The 18,581-nt window shown below is 45.0% G+C and overlaps 1 protein-coding gene across 1 annotated transcript in view; it reads right to left on the bottom strand.

The window, feature by feature from the left end:
* Positions 1-18,581, bottom strand: part of LOC119456860 (Down syndrome cell adhesion molecule-like protein Dscam2) — a 197,658-nt gene that overhangs the window by 158,720 nt on the left and 20,357 nt on the right. The window contains exon 2 of the mRNA XM_037718677.2: positions 4,663-4,986. Coding sequence (XP_037574605.1) covers positions 4,663-4,986 — 324 coding nt within the window. The remainder of the gene's footprint in view (positions 1-4,662; positions 4,987-18,581) is intronic.

The following is an 18,581-nucleotide window of genomic DNA, read 5'->3' as shown; positions in this document are numbered from 1 at the left end:
ATGATAGTTTTCTGTTCACAGGCGATTTCGCCTAGCCATATACGATTTCGCCGAGACACATAAAGCTTCGCTTAAAAAAAACAAACAAAAAAAAACAACGAACATTTAACCAAAGCACCTGAAATACCATGCCTTTTTGTAAGAATACCTTTTTTCCGTGGCCGTTATTTAAGCCTTCTTTTGCATCATTCCTTCATCTCCTATTGCTATGGCGATGTGAACATACTTAGGTATAGATTATTAGAGCGAAACGAAATATTACGAAGGAAACTCGCCGCCTGCCATGGTATCCAGTGAATTTGGAAAAGGCATCAGCGCTGCCTCGCCCAATATGCCTTGTGCTTTAGATTTGTACAACATGCCTTCTACTTCAACTATCAGAAGTTGCGCACTGAGAGTATCTAAGATTGACTAACTGTAGAAAACATACGGCCGGCCCCAACCCTCTGCAACGTCGTCGATAGCCCAATGATTCAAGACATTCAACTTCAGCAGCGTTGTAGCGTGACTTGCATTAATTTTACCGTGGCCAATGCGTCTACATAGTTGACCCGAGCTTTCTTGACAAAGGAAATATTTGAAGTTTCGTTCTGTTAGTGGGAGAAGTAGCACCGATGGCGTGCAGCGACTGACAAGCTCACTGTGGGACTTGGGTCCACCTGGTACGAAACCATTTCGCAGTTCCTATACTAGAAATCAAGCTTTAGAGTTCTGGAGGTGTTTCCTTGTCCATGGACTTCGTCAGAGTGCTAACGACTATACGTTAATATATTTTATGTCGGCTTGCGTTAAGCGCTGGGGCAACTACTAAATTACATCTATATATGTCACATGCAAAAACTGCATAGATGCCGAGAAGGAATGCACCAAAAATCCGAGAAAGGTTGTCATGGACTCTATTAGTACATTACCAAAATTTATGGATTTATGCGCTATACAGCAGTCAAATGAATTCTTCTTTTGTCATCGCATGCAATACGATTGATACCAAGAGCTGTCGAGTAAGGCGTGGTCGCCATAACAACAGTAGGGCCTGTGACAAAAAAAGAAAAAAAAAGCGTTAGGCAGAGCAATCTGGCACGTTAATAGAGTAAAAGGAGCTAACTATGTATGTACGTCCACAAAAAGCAAATCGCTGATAAAGTATCTTCCCGTACTTGGTTTGGGTGTTAGTTTTTGGTGCTTGAAGCACAAAAAAAAAAATTGCGCGTTCCAAAACAATAATTGACATGACATAAACGTCTGGTGTTCATTTTTAAACACAATCCTGTTATGTCAGTTACTGAGGAGAGTGTCCTGAAGAAAAATTAACATATATATCTTCTTTCTATTCAGTAATGATCCGGTATGCAATAGTGAAATGCGGAATAAATTCTCTCAAGCAACACTATATACACATGCATTGTTATCACTATCGAGTTCAGATTGTTTTCTGCTTTTGCAATACTTTATAGATTGTTTTTGTTATGTATTTTATGCCAGGTATACTTGCCAGGTAGCTTGACATATATATTACGCGCCGCTCAGACTTTTAGTTTGTTCAATGCGCACATTATCGTACATTCTCGTGTTGACTTTATTTACGCACACTGAGTGTTGTGCCAAAGCAGAGGGGGAGGAGAATAAGGGGAACTGGGGATTTTTATGGCATTTCATTGCTTTTTCACCAGGACCCTTGACAATCGACAGTACGTTTTATTTCTTATTGCCTAAATGAATATTGTATCCTATTGAATTTTGGAGACGAACACCCTGACTTTTCTCCGACCCACGTGCATGTTAAGAAATTCCATCCTCTGTGTCTATGTACCTGACACTATGCGTGACGATGTGGCGCCTTAATAGACTGTGTGACAGCGCCAACACAGTCTTATATTGCTCCTCCGTACCTAGTGTGGTGTCGCCAAAGCACGGCCCGACGAACGCTACCTGGTGGACTACGTCCGAAAGTACCTGTAAACGTTCACCGGCGGATATATCTGAGCCCTGGACTGAGGGTTCCTAACCTAGAAACACCTTTAAATATCAATAAAGTTTCATTATTAATTTATAATTAATTATTTATTCATTAATCATGAATTAATAATTAATTAATTAATTCTTCTTTCTGATCCTTTGTACCTTTTTACCCCTCACCCGGTGCAGGATACCGAACAGCAGGTAGGATATTTTCCTTCCGGTTAACCTTCCCTCATTTCTCATCTAATTTTTCTGTCTCTTTCACCTCAGGTTAACATCTCTGTCTCTCTCTCCAGCCGCTCACTTCTGAGGGTAATTCAAAGTGTAACCGCGCGACTTCGGACGAGGACATAGACCGGAGAGCAGACAAGAACAAGCGCTTAAACGACCATCATTGCGAGCACAATAACAATGTGCGCAATGGTGATGAAGAGTTTTCACCCCTTCGCCACCCCACATATGATTGAACCCCCTTGTTGGAACAAATATGCCCTGTGTTAGCTCCATGGCTACGGAGCTGCACTGCTGAGCTGATGGTCACGGGTTCGATGTTGGCCACGGCGGGCGTCTTTCCATGGGGGCGGAATATTAAAACACTTGTGTACCGTGCTTTAAGTGCACACTACAGAAACCCAGATGGTCGAAATTATTCAGGAACCCATCGCCCCATCGCCACCACGGCGTCCCTCGTAACCGCTCATTGTGCAGTTTCGTTACGTTAAACCACGCAGTTTAATTTATTTGCCTGTCATGGGCTGTTGCTATAAACTATACAGAGTAATGCTGGAAAACACTGAAAACAGGGTGGTTATGAACTTGGACGGTGTGGCGTCTTTTTCTTTTTTGCTTGTTCTAGGTTGGAAAATAGGTATTCTGTTGCCATTTACATCTAGCAATGACACTTGTTGTTAATGGTTACTAGATTGCGAGGCTTACATGGTTATGCGACCCTTGCGACAAAGTATGAATGCATAGCGTTACACGTTTTACTAGGGTGGTAAAACCAAGGCTCTTTCTGTAGGCAACGGCGTCCTGCCGTATTATGCTTGGAGTGATCGTGTTCGCATTGGTGGAGTTTCAGTTGGTTGCCTTTCTTTTTAGTATTATTTTTCTCTTATCATCGTATCCCTTTCCCCTCCCCCGGTAGAAGGGTAGCCAACCGGAGAGATTCTTTGCTTAATCTCCCTGTCTTTCCTTTGACTTTCTCTCTCTCTCACTCTCTCTCAATTAGCTGCTAGAGAGAAAAACGTTTTTCTCTAAGGTAAAGCTAACAAAGTAAACTTAGCGTTCGAACACTTAAGCCAATAGTCACAATAGCGTGATATTCTCGACCTCGTTTCTGGCATCAGTGGAGCCACACATTTTTTACTTTTTACTTTCTTCGACTCCATTTTTCGCAAGCGTTGTCCTTCTTTCTGGTAACCAGGCCGCACGCGAACTGCCACAGCCTGGTTCTCATTGCTAACAGCTTCACAGCTCACGGAGCCCGGTCTGCCGATGTTGGTCCAAAAGCAACAACTGGTACGTGCTTTGATACTCGTAAAGCACCGTTTCAACAGCGAAAGACGCCCGGTTAAGGGCGGCACATAAGAATGTCTAAAAAAAGAAAGAGAAACCCGTCGAATCGGCAGGATCCTCTTTCGATCGTCGATCTTGTAGCTATCGGTAAGCATGCAACGCCCGACCGCCTTGTACAAATGGGTAGTTGGCGTTCGTGCTGCACGGAAAGGTAGGACAGAGAAAGGAAGAGGAGAATGTGGAACGTGAGCTCGCTATGTGCGCGCCGATCTCTCGTGGCAATACTTTCGCCTCCTATCGTACTACACCAATGCGCTCAAAGTTCTGGTGGCAGGGCCATTTCTCACCCCATCGTGATCCGAGCGTATAAAGCAGCAGGGGACTATCTTCCAGACACTCGATAAACGCAGACGGCTGTTACGTTCCCGCATGACGCGCTCGTTTTCAGTTCACCTCTTCTTGGGTCGTTTTTGTGGTCTTCGCTCTATAGCAAATTTTGCTACATATATGAGAATTTGGAATCCTGTGCTGCCGCTACTGCCACTGCCTGATCACTTTTCGGACGTCTGTATATCAGCATCCTGTTAATAATAACTGCTACATACGTTGCTATTAGTTAGTAGTTTAAGTAAATCATTTATGCCACAGCGATGACCTCACGTTAAACTAAAGGTGATAGCCTGCAAAGTACGCCATCGGCGTCGCTTGAGCTGAAACAGGAATTAGTTTGCCAGAACACGAGTTACCAGAAATAGTGACGCTGCACTTTCTAAATTAGTTGTTACGTGTACGGCGAGGACTGATATATTGACCAACTCTATGAAAGCAGGCTTAGGCGTTTTTTCGGAATGAAATTAGCCTGTAGGTATCATGTAAGCGCTAGCTATATCGGGCTTTTTTCAGTTGGGCAGGGTCAGAATGGCCTACATGGACAGGTTTGCTTAGCCCGATTTGTCTCAAGCTGCATGTGCACGTGGACCGGTACACCAGGTGGTTCGCCGTCAGCAGCGTAGACCTGGCTTTGTTTTTGTCTCGCCTCAACGTTCGTTACCACTGAGGTCTCAGACAGTTAGAAATAACGTAATGTGGGACTATCCGAGCCCGACTTGTGACTCGACATGGCCACGCCGGTTTCGCGCCAGCGAACCTACGTCCCCAAAGCCAAAGCGACGAATCACCACAAACCTGCTCGCACACGCACTTCCGTGCTTATGACGGCCCCGAAAATGTTTTCAGCTCTGCACCGGTAGGTGGTGCCGTGCACCTCCTGGCGAAACTGTGACGCTGCGAAGGGTGGGAATCGCAGCGTGCCGTTGGGAAGCAGGAGCAGAAGTCCTTCGAGTGGCTCCACCTCGACACCCTCGCGCAACCACGTGACCCTCGGTGGAGGCTGGCCCGCGGCGGCACAGTTGAGCGATGCACCCGTCGTGTTGGAGAAGCGCAGCTCCGAGAGCAGGGGTTCCAGAAGTCGGGGGCCCAGGCCCTGCGGACTGCTCCGAGCGGGAGGAGCTGCGTGGCATCAAAGAGAGAAAGTAGGCAGAGTTCTTATCTGACGCAGATTGGTAACGAACGCAATTCTTGGCGTAAAACAACTGAAATCACAACATCCTTACTAGCACTGCAAACAGGCCCTACGTCGGTCCAAAATTGTTCAAACGTTGGGCCAATGTGATCCAGCGGTGTGCCTACAATAAGACTTTTTATCTGGCCTGTAGGAATGATTTTACCGGGTGTTTAAAATTAGGTTTTACGGAATTTTTATAAATCGCTTGTGGTAGGTAGCATAATTCTTATTGTTGAGCTGGGTTATTCGAAGAGGCATACATTAGTAGCACGAGAAATTGAAACACATATTCAACTGATTCCCAAAAACTCACTAATTAACTTCTTAGTTAATTACTTTGCGACACATATTGCAATTTATGAATTTTAGCCGGTGAGTTTGCAAGACGCATCCACTTGAAATGAATTTCCATAATTACACCAGCTTCGAGATATTATTTCCCAAAATGTGGGACGAAATACATGGGCGTTCCGGTTACTTTTACGCTTCAGTGTACAAAACAGCATTTTGGTAAAAACGTAAGTGGAACAACAGTGCATTTTTACGGCGAGTTAGATGGCGCATATCTCCGCAAATTCCGTAAAGCTTAATTTTGAACACCCTGTATATGGCACGCTAATATTTTGATGGTTATGTGTATCTGTTTTCAAACAGCAGCCATGGTACTACGACTGTAGCAATGATCGCTCAGTCGGAATTCCATTGGATTCCACTGACCGTGTACACGAAGCTCCTCTTCCACCTCGGGATGTTGGCAGTGATTTACTCAAAGAGCTAAGCACCAACCAGCATAGAGAAGATAAGAAAATGGCAAACACCTTCGCTTGTGACGAACAAGACCTGTTTCGAAAACTTCATGGGGCATACAATTATCATGGCTTCTAGCGTGTTGACGGAGCAATTAAAACTCGCTCAACGATGTAAATCGTTCTATAAGATACATAAAGTTTGCTGCTAAGAGCACATTTTAGTTTCAGTATGCTCACTGCATCATGTCTCATAAATGGCAAAATATTGGGGGCTAGCTTGTCGGAATTCGCCAGATGTATGTCTGAGCGACATTTTTCAATTTATTCCTACGCACACATGTGGGGACTTAGGGAAGGATTAATGAAAATATCCGCGGCCAACACTTCCACCAGGTGCGTTGAGGTTGAAATATGCACGATCACGTTTGCTTTCGCATCGTTCTGGTGCCGCTGTGGCCACGAATACCAAAGCCGGGCCGGCACGCTTGACATCAGACTGTGTGTTGAACCCTGTCTGATCACGACGAGTTGAGGACAGAGATGTCCGGATTACAGCTTTGTTTTGAGTGGTAAGGATACTGCAGCATTTAACCCTTTCCACAGCACAGGGCAGCCAGCCTGTCCTTATACTGACTCCCTTTTTTTACTTCCCTTTTGTCTCTTTCTCCAAATAGTAAGCGTAATTTGAAGCCATGCTAAAGAAAATTGTGATTTAACGTTTTTACTTTAGCGCTTTAGTTCTGGGTTTGTGGAAGAAGATAGCTGGAATTTCTTGAAACGCTAGTAATGCGCAAAAAAAGGCACATTCGGTGTTATCAATGTGCGTAAGAAAAAGGCAATGCTTCTAGTATTCTTTATGGATACGAGCATACTAGACTTGCTTCTGGCTTTCACCCGCCGTGGTTGCTCAATGGCTATGGTGGTGGGCTGCTGAGCATGAGATCGCGGGATCGAATCCTGGCCACGGTGGCCGCATTTCGATGGGGGGCGAAATGCGAAAACAACCATGTACTTAGATTTAGGTGCACGTTAAAGAACCCCAGGTGGTCCAAACTTCCGGAGTCCCGCATTACGGCGTGCCTCATAATCAGATCGTGGTTTTGGAACGGAAAACCCTATAATTTAATGAAAAAAAATTTTTGCTTCTGGCTTTCGTTTTAGAAACAAACATTATGTATAACGAGTCGTTACGACAGCGAGCATTTTACCAAGTTTTATGACGCTTTATGAGCAACAAAACTCGCAAGCGTGTCAAGACCCAGCTTCTACAAACTTTTATGACGTCAGTCAAAGTAGTGCAAGAAATAATAATAAATTAATTTTGTGCGTGATTGCGTGCCACAGTGTCATGTTGGAATTACGGGAACTCTCTATGTGACGGTCCACTACTGCCGAGAACGCGAAGCTCGTTATGTGGCTATAGTAAAATAACACTTAATAAAGTTATTGCCATCAGCGCTTGCAGGCTAGTGGATGTAGCCTTAATAATGATGCTGATGGATTTCCTACGCCGTGTTCAGTACACAAGAGATAGCATTTGACGTTTTGCCACCTTTACGTACTTTTATCCTGTTCTTCGGTACGCTGACTGCACTTTTTTCCCCCGAGAGTTGAGACTGCGGAAAAGTGTTGTTGATGGAACGAAATGGTTTCAAAACTGCAAAGTGTATTTTTATGAATCGTCCTGCCTGTTAGTTTGGTCAGACAGCCACCGCCGAATTTGAGAGTTACTGTTCTTTGTTCACTGAGCGGGGGTTGCAAATAACATGAATTCACGCGATTACTTTAAGGTGTTAATAACAAATGGCATATATTCAACTGATGATTTTTCTTAGATTGTTTACAAAGTATGCACGCAGTATTTTATATTAAAGTTGGCAAGGTGATATGCTACTAGGAATACTTTGGTACATTTCGTATAATACCAATGCACACTTGGAGCGGTAATACGAGAGAAACATATAGCAAGTCAAGCCATCTTCGGTATAACCTGGTCGGCGGCCTGTCGACCAGCAAGACTTTATGCAGCTGAAATTTTACTGAGAAGGCAGTGTTATCTAAATATATATGGAAGCGTTCGCACCAAACCCGGGTAACTCCAAACAAAAAGTGCAGAAGACAAGAGTAGCCCAGTGAAGAATACAGCAAAAAAAAAAAAAAAAGAAAAAAAAAAAGAAGAGGAACTTTTGACTCCATAGGAACTCAGTCAAGGGAGAGGAAGTTGGTAGTGTGTAGTGATTTAAAGAACAACAACTGAAAAACGATAAAGCGCGCTCTTTAAGTCTCATGGGGTCAGAAGCGAGCACAATGACGCAATCTCGCCTACTCTCCCACAACCAAAGCTTTGTGAGCGTATGAAAGGATTTCGTGATCTTTACATCCCTCCTTTACCAAGCGAGTTGTGGGCGCGACCGAGCCTCTTGAAAGGCGAAGTTCACGCGGACTACCATGCAAGCCATTAATCATCCTCACGATCCTTTCTTGAAATCTGGTCGATGCAACGCCCCTTCACAGCGAAGGTCAGTAAAAGAGTGGTTGCGCGAGACCAGAAATTTTCAAAGCGTCAGCGGACAAACTTGTTTATGATGTGAAGGAGAGCCGGCGTATAATAGCTGCGTAGCTACGGTGGAGAAAGCCTAGGAGAGAATCTGCAGTTTCCCGTTTCGGCTTAGCTGCCAGAATGATTTGTTCAGGTGGCAGCCGAGAACGCATACGTCTGGACAAGGCAAACAGCTTTAAGAAAGCATCATGTTAATCAGATGATAATCAATTTGCCATTAGAAAGTTCTGAATATTCACACACCCCTACCAGCCCATGACAAGTCCTACGCCATCAAAGATCGACTAGTACAAAACTACAAGGTCTCTTCATGCTGCAATCCTACGTGCCTGAACTGCCCACCTCCAAGAAATATAACTTTCGTTTCTTTGCCTTTCTTCTTTCGTGCTACTACTGCTGCTCCTTCTATAGAAAAATGAGTTATTTTCTGTGTTTTCTAGAAAGGCTAGACTGAAATAATCAACTTTCAGCCAAATCAAGAAATTGTAGTCGGCGTTAGCCAGAGTTGGATATATATATATACAGGCTGTTTCCGCGAACACTTTTGAAATTTATTTAAGGTTCCCTGGGGCAGATAGCCCAATTCTATTTAATGAACTGGTCTACTCGTAGAGGCAAACATTACTTGCACAAAAAATTGCAATGCATAATCGACTAATTAACAAAAATTCGCAAATCAAGTGTTTAACTAATTACCTAATGGTCCATATGGCAATTTGCAAATTGTAGCCGTGGAGTTCGCAAGGTGGATCCACTTGGAATTAACTCTCAGGATGGCACCAGTTTCTAGATATTAATTCCTGAACTTTGTGGAGAAATGCATTGGCGTTACGGTTAATTTTGTGCTTCAATGCATAAAGCGACGTTTTGTTAAGAAACTAACTGGAACGCTAATGCATTTCTCCGCAAAGTTCGGGAATTAATATCTCGAAACTGGTGTCATCCCGAGAATTCGTTCCAAGTGGATCCGCCTTGCGAACTCCACGGCTACAAATTGTAAATTGCAATATGGGCCATCATGTAAATGGGTAAAAGCTTAGTATTGTTTGTTAATTATTCGATTATGCATTTCAATTTCTTGTGCAAGTAATGTCCGTCGCTTCGAGTAGACCAGCTCATTTACTACAATTGTGCTATCTGCTAACTTTAAGAATTTTTGAAAGTGTTCGCTGAAACACCCTATATATATATATATATATATATATATATATATATATATATATATATGCAAGAGATGACCCGCGACTCCTATAACTTGTAACTGGCTGATGATGGCTGTTTGAGACACGTAGTCGTAAGCCTCACTGTAAATGCCATTCAGGGCCACTTGGCAACGCTTGGCTTTTCACTGTCAGCAGAGAAATCATCATTCGTACTATTTCCTGGAGTGAAAAGAAAACCTACACGCTTGAAGCTGAATATGGACAGATACCAGATTCGACAAGTCGCCAACGTCCGATTTCTTGACGTTACCTTGGACCACAGGCTACTCTGGCGCCGCACTGTTGGCCACGTTGTGGCGTCATCGTCACAGAGGCTACCTGTGCTCAAGCGAGTCGCTGGCATACGCTGGGGCAACCACCCGACGTCGATGCTACGGCTACACACAGCGTTGGTTACCAGCCGGATGCTATACCACCTGCCTCTGATGTCACCCTCAGATAGTCAATACGAGCGCTTAGAAGCCATCCACAGAGGCTGTGCCTTGGAGTCCCTCAGCCGGCATCGAAAAAAGAAAGTGCTCTATGAATCTGAATAATGCCCTCAGTGACTTCTGGCTTCCCAGACTCTCATCACCCAGCTATTACGTTTGAGTGTGTCTTCGCCCCGCAAAGCCCTCTTGAGCCGTATAGGTTAAACAATCCGCGCTCACATTTTTATGCAGAGCTGAACACGCTTTGAGTCTTACGATTTCGCTGCTCGAGACAGAGGGAGAAGATAGGGCCGCCCTGGACATTCGTGGACATCACATGCAACTTAAGTGTACCACGATTGCACTCAAATAGCTGCATTCTATCTGCAGAAGCCAAGTCACTAGTCCTGGAACATTTGAACACGACTTACCCGAATCACCTACAAGTATACACAGATGGCTTTGTTAAATTAGACGAAGACCGCTGTGAAGCTGCATTCCATATTCCTCTTCTAAGATATACATGGCCTGGCCGTCTGGACTGTATAGCCTCGTCGACAGTTGTGGAAGGCGTGACATTAGCAGCTGCTCTGCGCAAACTAAAGACTTTGCTTCCGCCCACTGTGGTTGACCTTACAGACTCAACGGCCACGTTAAAACAACTCTACCGCGGTCTGCCATTTATCAAGTTCCCGCGCAAGTCACTAGCCCTCGTGAAAGAACTCGACAGCAAAGGCTTCACAGTAAAGTTTCAGTGGATTCCCTCCCACATTGATATGTCTGGCAACGAAAAAGCTACCGCACTTGCATACGCAGCGCTCTATCATCCTCCCAAAATCAAGGCCCCAAAGTGTAATAAAGTTAAAAAATCTGACGTTTGAAATCACTTTGGGTCGCTTTGGATTCTACCACATATGCCCTGCGTAACCAAGAGATTTCACCGAGAGGAAGCCTCACTTTTATATCGAATAAAGACAGGATCCGCTAGTACACCGGTCTGGTTATTTAAGACGGGGCGAATCAATTCTCCGAACTGTACGGCATGCGACGAGACAGGAGACATTGAACACTTTCTGTGGTCGCCAGGCTAAGACCGCCTGTTGCTACAATTCACCACCACCACCACCACCAAAACGTGACTTCCAGAACGGAATCCTGGAGGGAGTGATTTGGCGGTCGGTGTGTTCAGTTGTGAGAATGCTGCGGTCTATTAGGGCTGACGCCCTCACGGCGATGTTGGTGGGGACGCGTCGCAAGAAGGCTTTTACATGTTCGCAGCTGGTGACGAATGTATGCGGCTGGAGCAGGGGCGTTATTCTCGGGCCAGCGCTGCTCGGGCAATTACTTCATAGGAGACGCTATCCCTTACACGTGATTCGGCACTAGACGCATCGATGTGTATACGGCCGACAGCTTTCCTGCCACTGTGCGAACAGAACGAGCTTAGCATACCATCAAAAACTCTGTCTGCCGTATTGCGCCGACGTGTCCGGTGCCGGGTCACGCAAAATCTCGCGAAAGGGACAGTATCTCCAAAAGCAATTGCCCGAGAACACTGCACCAGGACAGAACTTAGGCATTGGTCGGAGGACAACAGAGGATGTCGGAGGAGCACGCCTTATATATTTCGATAGCTGTCGCAACATTTGCAGCAAATGGTACAAGAGCACTGGTGAACAGTGCGATAACTTGAGCGCCTATTTCGGCCGAGAAATATATCGTGAATCTGCGTTGACAAGGGAAAAAAACCAAAACAAACTGAAGTAACGCAGCACTGCTCTCCGAGGCTGCGCTGCGGATATTTTTCATATAGAACAACCTAACACCCGTGGTCAGCAGCGGGAGAATGGCTCAATTGTCCGAACGCCCGCAGAATGGCCGAGGAGACCACTGAATCAAATTGTCCTCCCATTATCCAACTAACTTTTGCTTTCTCTGGCTTGAGTGCTCAAAGCAGAGGAAATTCTACAGTCGCATTTGTGTGGATTTCACTGAAATCCCACGGATTGCGGCTTGCCTAAGCGGATTTTATCGACATTTCCCGGAATGTGGATTCCCTATATGCTTTGTTGTTTCTAAGAGGGTGACAAGAGGGCGGAGGTTGCGTTTAAAACACAGGTGTTATATCAGCGAAATTTCAAGTAAGGAGGGGTGAAATACAAGTGTTTTTTAAAATCTATAACACCCCCCTCCACCCCCTTTTTTGCAGTTAGCTTCAAACGAGATCTCTAGGTTGTCTGATTTGTGGTACGGCTTGGAATTTTGTCTGTGTACAAACAGTGGGACGCACTTCAGCAGAAGGCTGATTCTAGCACATGAATTCTTGCGGGAGAGGGGGGGGGGAGGCCTTCCTTATTCTCTTATCGCGACGTTTAGCAATAAAGGGCTTTCGTAAATGAATCGCGTTCGAAAAACATACTCTTCGTTTTCACCAGGTAAACGGATAGATTGGTGTCTTCCGCGTTTTCCAGCTTTTCAATTACGTTCTAGTTGAATTGCAATCACAATTCTGAGTGACAATCTATTTGAAGCAGCCCTATTCTTGAGTCACTGGTCTTTACTGTGAAACCAGCTGCATTACAAATGCAATAACTGAAAATACAGTGTGGCCAGTAGAACCGCAAAAGAAGAGCCTGTAGGTTTTACAGTATTCCTTCGTTGTAAGTGCTCCGTGCGTATTGAAATGTTCAGAATATCGCGTGCCCTTAGGTTCTTGTAAAGCTTATCAACAATGCTGCTATTAAGACAAGAATAAGCCACAGGAAGAATGAAATGTGCTCGGAAATGGCTAATCTTAAACAAGAGCTAGCTGTATTAACAATGACATTTAGGACGCACTGAAACATTCGAAGAAATAGGTGTACTCGCCCGAAGAAATGATATTTGTCCAGCTCTCTTGCTTTTATTCAGTACCATCTGGAAACAAAGACACTTCCTTTCATCTCTGAAAAGCTAGACTGTGCGATACGCAATTAGCGGTATTAATACTGACAGGCGCTCGACGTGCTCTTAGGAAAAGCAACGTTATTACCGTTCGCTCAAAGCGAAACTATATAGATCTGGCAAGAAGCGCTGCTGAACTTGCTGGCGCGCACTCGTGCATGCTATTTTTTTTGCGGACACGTTCCACTGTTGTTGATTGCGTTATATTCATTCATTTTATTTATTTAAATATTTTCCAGGCCCGAAAGCAATACAGAAAGGAGGGGTACGTATTATAGTAACGTGCATACATGTGCAGCAATAAAGTTTAACGTAATGTGTTGTTGAAGGCTGCTTTGAAGCTTGCATTGTCCTGAATAGCAGCGATGGAAGCAGGCAGGCGGTTGCAATCTCGACTTCTTACATGTTTTTTTTTTACATCGTCGAACAACGTTAAGTCATGAACCAGTGGGCAATTTAAATTCCGAAGCAGTTCGCAATTACGGGGCGCCTGCGGAACCGCTTACCGATGTCACCAGAAGTGACGCAAGTTAGACGGTATATATATATATATATATATATATCGACGCTCGACTCGAGCTCGGAATCGCTAAACGAATGTGTCACCCGTTAAAATGTCTCGCAGAGTAAGTTGCCCGACGTCGAAATTACAAGCGCGCACGCACGCATGCACGCGCGTATACTTCTGAGCGCGTGAATTGAAAACGTGTGTGTGTGAGAGAGAGAAAGAACCAAGAAACAGACGAAAGTGGGCAATCGTACGTCGTAGCGTTCACAACGCTGGACGCTACGACGCTGTCGTAAATACAAGCCAAGGACCGAGCCAAGAGCGGCTGCGTCATCGAGAGCACGCAGAAGGCGGGGCGTCGACAAACGCAATATCGGGGGGTAATTTAGAAACGTCCCATGTTTGGAGAGAGCCTTGGGGAATGGCTTGTTTCGATGCCGGAACACGCTCCTTGCAGCTCTGCGGCGGACGCCCGCTCGCCCCCAACCTCCCGCTTCGCTCTCGCCCGCCATAAAGAAAAAAAAAAAATGAAAGACCGGGCGGGCAGTATATCGAGTTGTTCCATGTCCGATGCAGGAGCGCACATAAGTCGGGACCGCGCGCTGCCGCCGATGCAGAGGCCCCTTGCTTATCCCAATGAAATTAATGGTCCTCTTCGAGCGTCTTTCGCTGAGAAATGCGCTCCTCCTCCTCGTACTCGGCCCCCCGCACGAAAATCGCATCCATAAAAAAAAAAGAACGATTGCCGGAGAAGAAAAGAAAGAGAGCAGCCTCAAGAATCACGCGCGCAGAACCGCCGTGTCAGCCCATTTAATGCAGGCGCGTAACTCGGGCAGCGGGTGGATGAGAGAAAGAACGGAACGAATCAGGACAACGTTCAATGTTTAAAGAGGAAGATAAACACATGCAGGCAGCTGACGGGGGAGGGGGCGGGGGGACGTGGTTTCTAATAAGACGCGTTCAGGAAGTGGTGCGTTCGTTGTTCGCGCTGCCTCCTCCGTACCGATGCTTGCGACTGAGGCAACAACGGCCAGCGAAGGCGGAGGCACCATCGCCTGCTAGCGATGCCAGTGGTGGAGCCACGGCATTAGTAACAGCTTGCACGCATGCGACGGAGCTGAATGAGAGAGAGAGAGAGAGAAAGAGAGAAAAGGAAGTGAAGGTGAGAGAATGAATTAGGGACGGAGAAATAGATAAAGGAAAGGAAGTGAAACGTGGCTTAGCTAACACGTGCTGATGCGGAAATTAGAGGAAAAACCGTGTCGCTGTAATCTCGTGGCCTGTGTCTCATTTTCTGTATGCATGTAGCAATGCATTTAGTTTTCCCAATCACATGGTAGCAAAGACTGCAGCCATTTGCCCCCGGGCGACCGAGCAGATATTCGGGATTTTTAACGAATTCCGAGCGCTAGGAAGACAGATAAGCGAGAATTAGAAATCTCTCATTGTGGGACTTGTGTCTGTTTAACTTTTTTGTTAATGTTGCGTTTAAAAGCAGGTGGCTCTGCATACTTGAAGAAAACCTTTTGGTGCGAAAGTCTAATGCATAGGATAAAGAAATTTGGCATCGAAAGACGTCATGAGCATTTCTTTTGGAGAAGATTTCGTTTTCGCAGCAGTTGCTAACTAGATTTGAAGTAAATAGTTGATGTTCCCGTGTCCTTAGGCATTCTGACGGCATTAGCTAAGCCTATCATTTTCATTATTTTTCGCGCGTTTCGTAAAGGCGTTTCCGTAACGTTCACATTTAACAACGTGACACAAGTGCTTTGAAGGATCGAAGGCCTCGAGCGGCGTTTTCCGTAGGAATAAGAGCCGTGTTGCTCCCGCACGATGTACGTGAAACTTGGCGCGCTCTACTGACATGTTGCTAAGTGAAATTCGATAAAGAACACTTACTTCACCGTCTCCAAAAAAACATTCAAGCATCGGAAACTCAATGTTGTGCTTACTTAAATATTGGCTCCCTTGCAGCGCAATTGGAATCTCGTTTGGCGTTCGTGCTTTTTGAGCCATTTCGGCCAAAATGCAATGCACCGACAGTGATACTAGGCGCAACTTGTTTTTATCCTTTTCGCTTAATAGCTGTGGGAAGTACTCACTTCGAGTGGTAGACGAATAAGATAGGGATAGCGATACAGGAAGAGATATAGATAGAAAGAGAGCTTGAGACGGGCAGAGAAATAGAAAGAGAGTGAGAGTGAGCGGAAGGTACCAAGTTGATGGTAGAGAGAGAGAGAGAGAGAGAGAAAGAAAGATAGATGATGAGAGATAGTGATGGATAGAGATGGAGAGAGATGCAGAGATAGATGGGAATATAGATATAGTGCTAGAGATAGACAGGTAAAAAGATAAACAATGGGAAACAAGCGCGAGAGAGATAATGGCGAATAGAGATTAGGAATAGATGGAGAGAGACTAATATAGAGGCAAAGTGAAAAGATTATAGAGAGAGTATAGAGAAAGGTAAACATAAAGTGACAGTAGATAGAGATAGCCAGTGAGAGATAGATAGAGAGATAGAGATAGGGAGACAACTTTATTTGCAAACGATTGTTTGCCAAACACCACGGCTCCACGGTGTTCGGCAGAAGCCGTGGGTGAACCATCATGCGCGGCTTCTCTTGTGGTGGTTCATTCTCTTTCTTTCCCATTGTTTCACTTCAGTTTTCCCAGTGTCGCAAAAGGCACTGTTGAAACGGGGCACCCTGCCACTATTCCATCATCATTTTACCACCTATTGTCCCTCTTGTATTAGAAACAGCTTTCCCCATAATTCTCCCCTTAATAATTTAATTAACACCGACAACGGTTATGGGTTAGGAAGTAGGCCAGTTGAGTTCGTTCGATACACACACTTTGCTTCAGAAAACGTTATGAAAAAAAATTATTTGGCTCTGAAGGTCACTGCGCTAACGCTTGGTGGCGGGCTAGGCGGTTCGAATTTGTGATGAAAATGTGCCGCGCGACTAGACGAAAACAGCAGAAGAAGACAAAACACAGACAACGCTATTTTCACCTAGTTGAATTTTAATCATATTATTTTTTTTTGGCGGCAGCCTCAGGTTCTTCGCCGCGCACACAGCCATCTTCTCAAAACCAACTTGTTCGACAAGCGCACAAGGTCTTCGAAACCGGTAATTGAGTTTCCTTGGTAGCTTCGGCTACTGTGTAGTGGATGAACGAATTTTCCCTTTTACGATATTTCTTACCCCTTTCGGGCATCAGCACAACTGATTTGCTTGTGGTAGCCTCCAAAATGCGGCTGCATGGTTAACCCCATTGCGCATTAGCGCATTGGTTAGCGCGCGTGGCTTTCAACCGCACATTGCCGAAGGGGCTTTAGTTTGGCGACAACCACGACCACTGGGAATCGAGGTTGTGGTTTTCCTTCGATGTTTGGCGAGGGTGAAACCGACAATTGGGAGGTGGCCAGACGACGACACGATCGATAGAAATGACGACAATAGACGAAGATAGAAAGCCTAATTTCTAGCTTTTAACCATTCTCGCGGTAAAAAAAAAAGAGGGAAAATATGGAAGATCGCACGATAGGTCCACGAATGTGCATTTGCGCAAGCTAACGAATAATACCTGCATTTGCAAATAATAATAATAATAATAATAATAATAATAATAATAATAATAATAATAATAATAATAATAATAATAATAATAATAATAATAATAATAATAATAATAATAATACCACCTTCATTGGCGTTTGTTTGTGCGCTTGCACTGACAAACAATGATGGTTTCCCGTCAGATTTATGCCAGGAAAGCGCTTCGGCTAAGGGTTATTGCGCCTCTAGCAAAAAAATAAAGTTTTCATCATCATCATCATTTTTGATTGTGGCGCCGGGCCTTCAGTGTTCGTACCCGTCCGTCGGATAGCTGGCGGCAGGTTCACTTGACACACTGCTGACATAAGATCAAACCCTGAAATAGAATCGCTCAACTTGCGCGGTTAATGGCTAGATTATATGATTCAATTAAGAATATATATCTTGGTGCCTGGTTTCGATAGCGCAGACAAGAATCTCTATCAGGTTTGGCTGCATTTCTATGGTTTGGGAAGACACCACTGCACTGCCGGTAAAGAGCAGTGCCAGTGAAATTGCATCCCTTTCAGATTCTGAGCACTCTAATCGATTATCACTTTTGAATTGTGTGAGAGGATGTACGATGGGAGGCACACGGTGCGAATCAAATGTAAGAAATTGTAAGGAATAATGCAGTCAAGACCATAAAACGGGGTCGGAGTAATGGTGTAGATAAACATGTAGCACGCACGCACGCACGCACGCACGCACGCACGCACGCACGCACGCACGCACGCACGCACGCACGCACGCACGCACGCACGCACGCACGCACGCACGTGTGTTTGTGCTACCATGTTTATACACACATATAGCGTCTGTGTGTGTGTGTGTGTGTGTGTGTGTGTGTGTGTGTGTGTGTGTGTGTGTGTGTGTGTGTGTGTGTGTACGGAACATCACGGCGACTCCGATGACAACGGTGCAAATTCGCCGAGAGTGTACATATAATTGCTATCGCAGTAAACAAAGAAAACATTTATTTTTCAAACCTACAGACGACTTCGCGTGCATCCAGGCATGGGTGCCATTTTACACAACACGAGGTCGTCCGGTCCATTACTAAAACGCCATCCAAGTTGGCAGCATTGTAGTATAAATAAAATCAGACATGCCAGTCAGCACAATGAGATGCCTGTCCCTTGTTAATCTTTTGACTGAAAATGCAATGTACTTCGAATGAAGAAAACACACTACTACTGCAGGTGGCATACATTACATACTGTGACGTTGTAGTCTTGAGTCATAGATGTACTGTCATTGCCATTACATGATATGTCATTACATACAGTCACGTCGCGTCTTTCGCTGAGTGATACCTTGTAACAGTGGTGAGCCGGGGCAAAAACTGCCACCGCAGCAAGATAGACAATCGGCGCGTGTCAGCACATCTAGCTAAAAAAAGTTAACTTTTTCCTTAACCAAGGCGTCATAGCGTGCCTGTAGCTGCTTTCTGACAGCCGACGAATTATTCCGTAAGAAAGAAACAAACGACGACAAACTACTATAAAGTCAACCATTTCCGCCGCTTCTATGAATTATTAC

Source organism: Dermacentor silvarum, chromosome 6 (genome assembly GCF_013339745.2).
Source record: "Dermacentor silvarum isolate Dsil-2018 chromosome 6, BIME_Dsil_1.4, whole genome shotgun sequence".
Taxonomy (NCBI): Eukaryota; Metazoa; Arthropoda; class Arachnida; order Ixodida; family Ixodidae; genus Dermacentor; species Dermacentor silvarum.
Note: the sequence above shows the minus strand (reverse complement) of the source record. Positions and strands in the feature narration are given on the sequence as shown.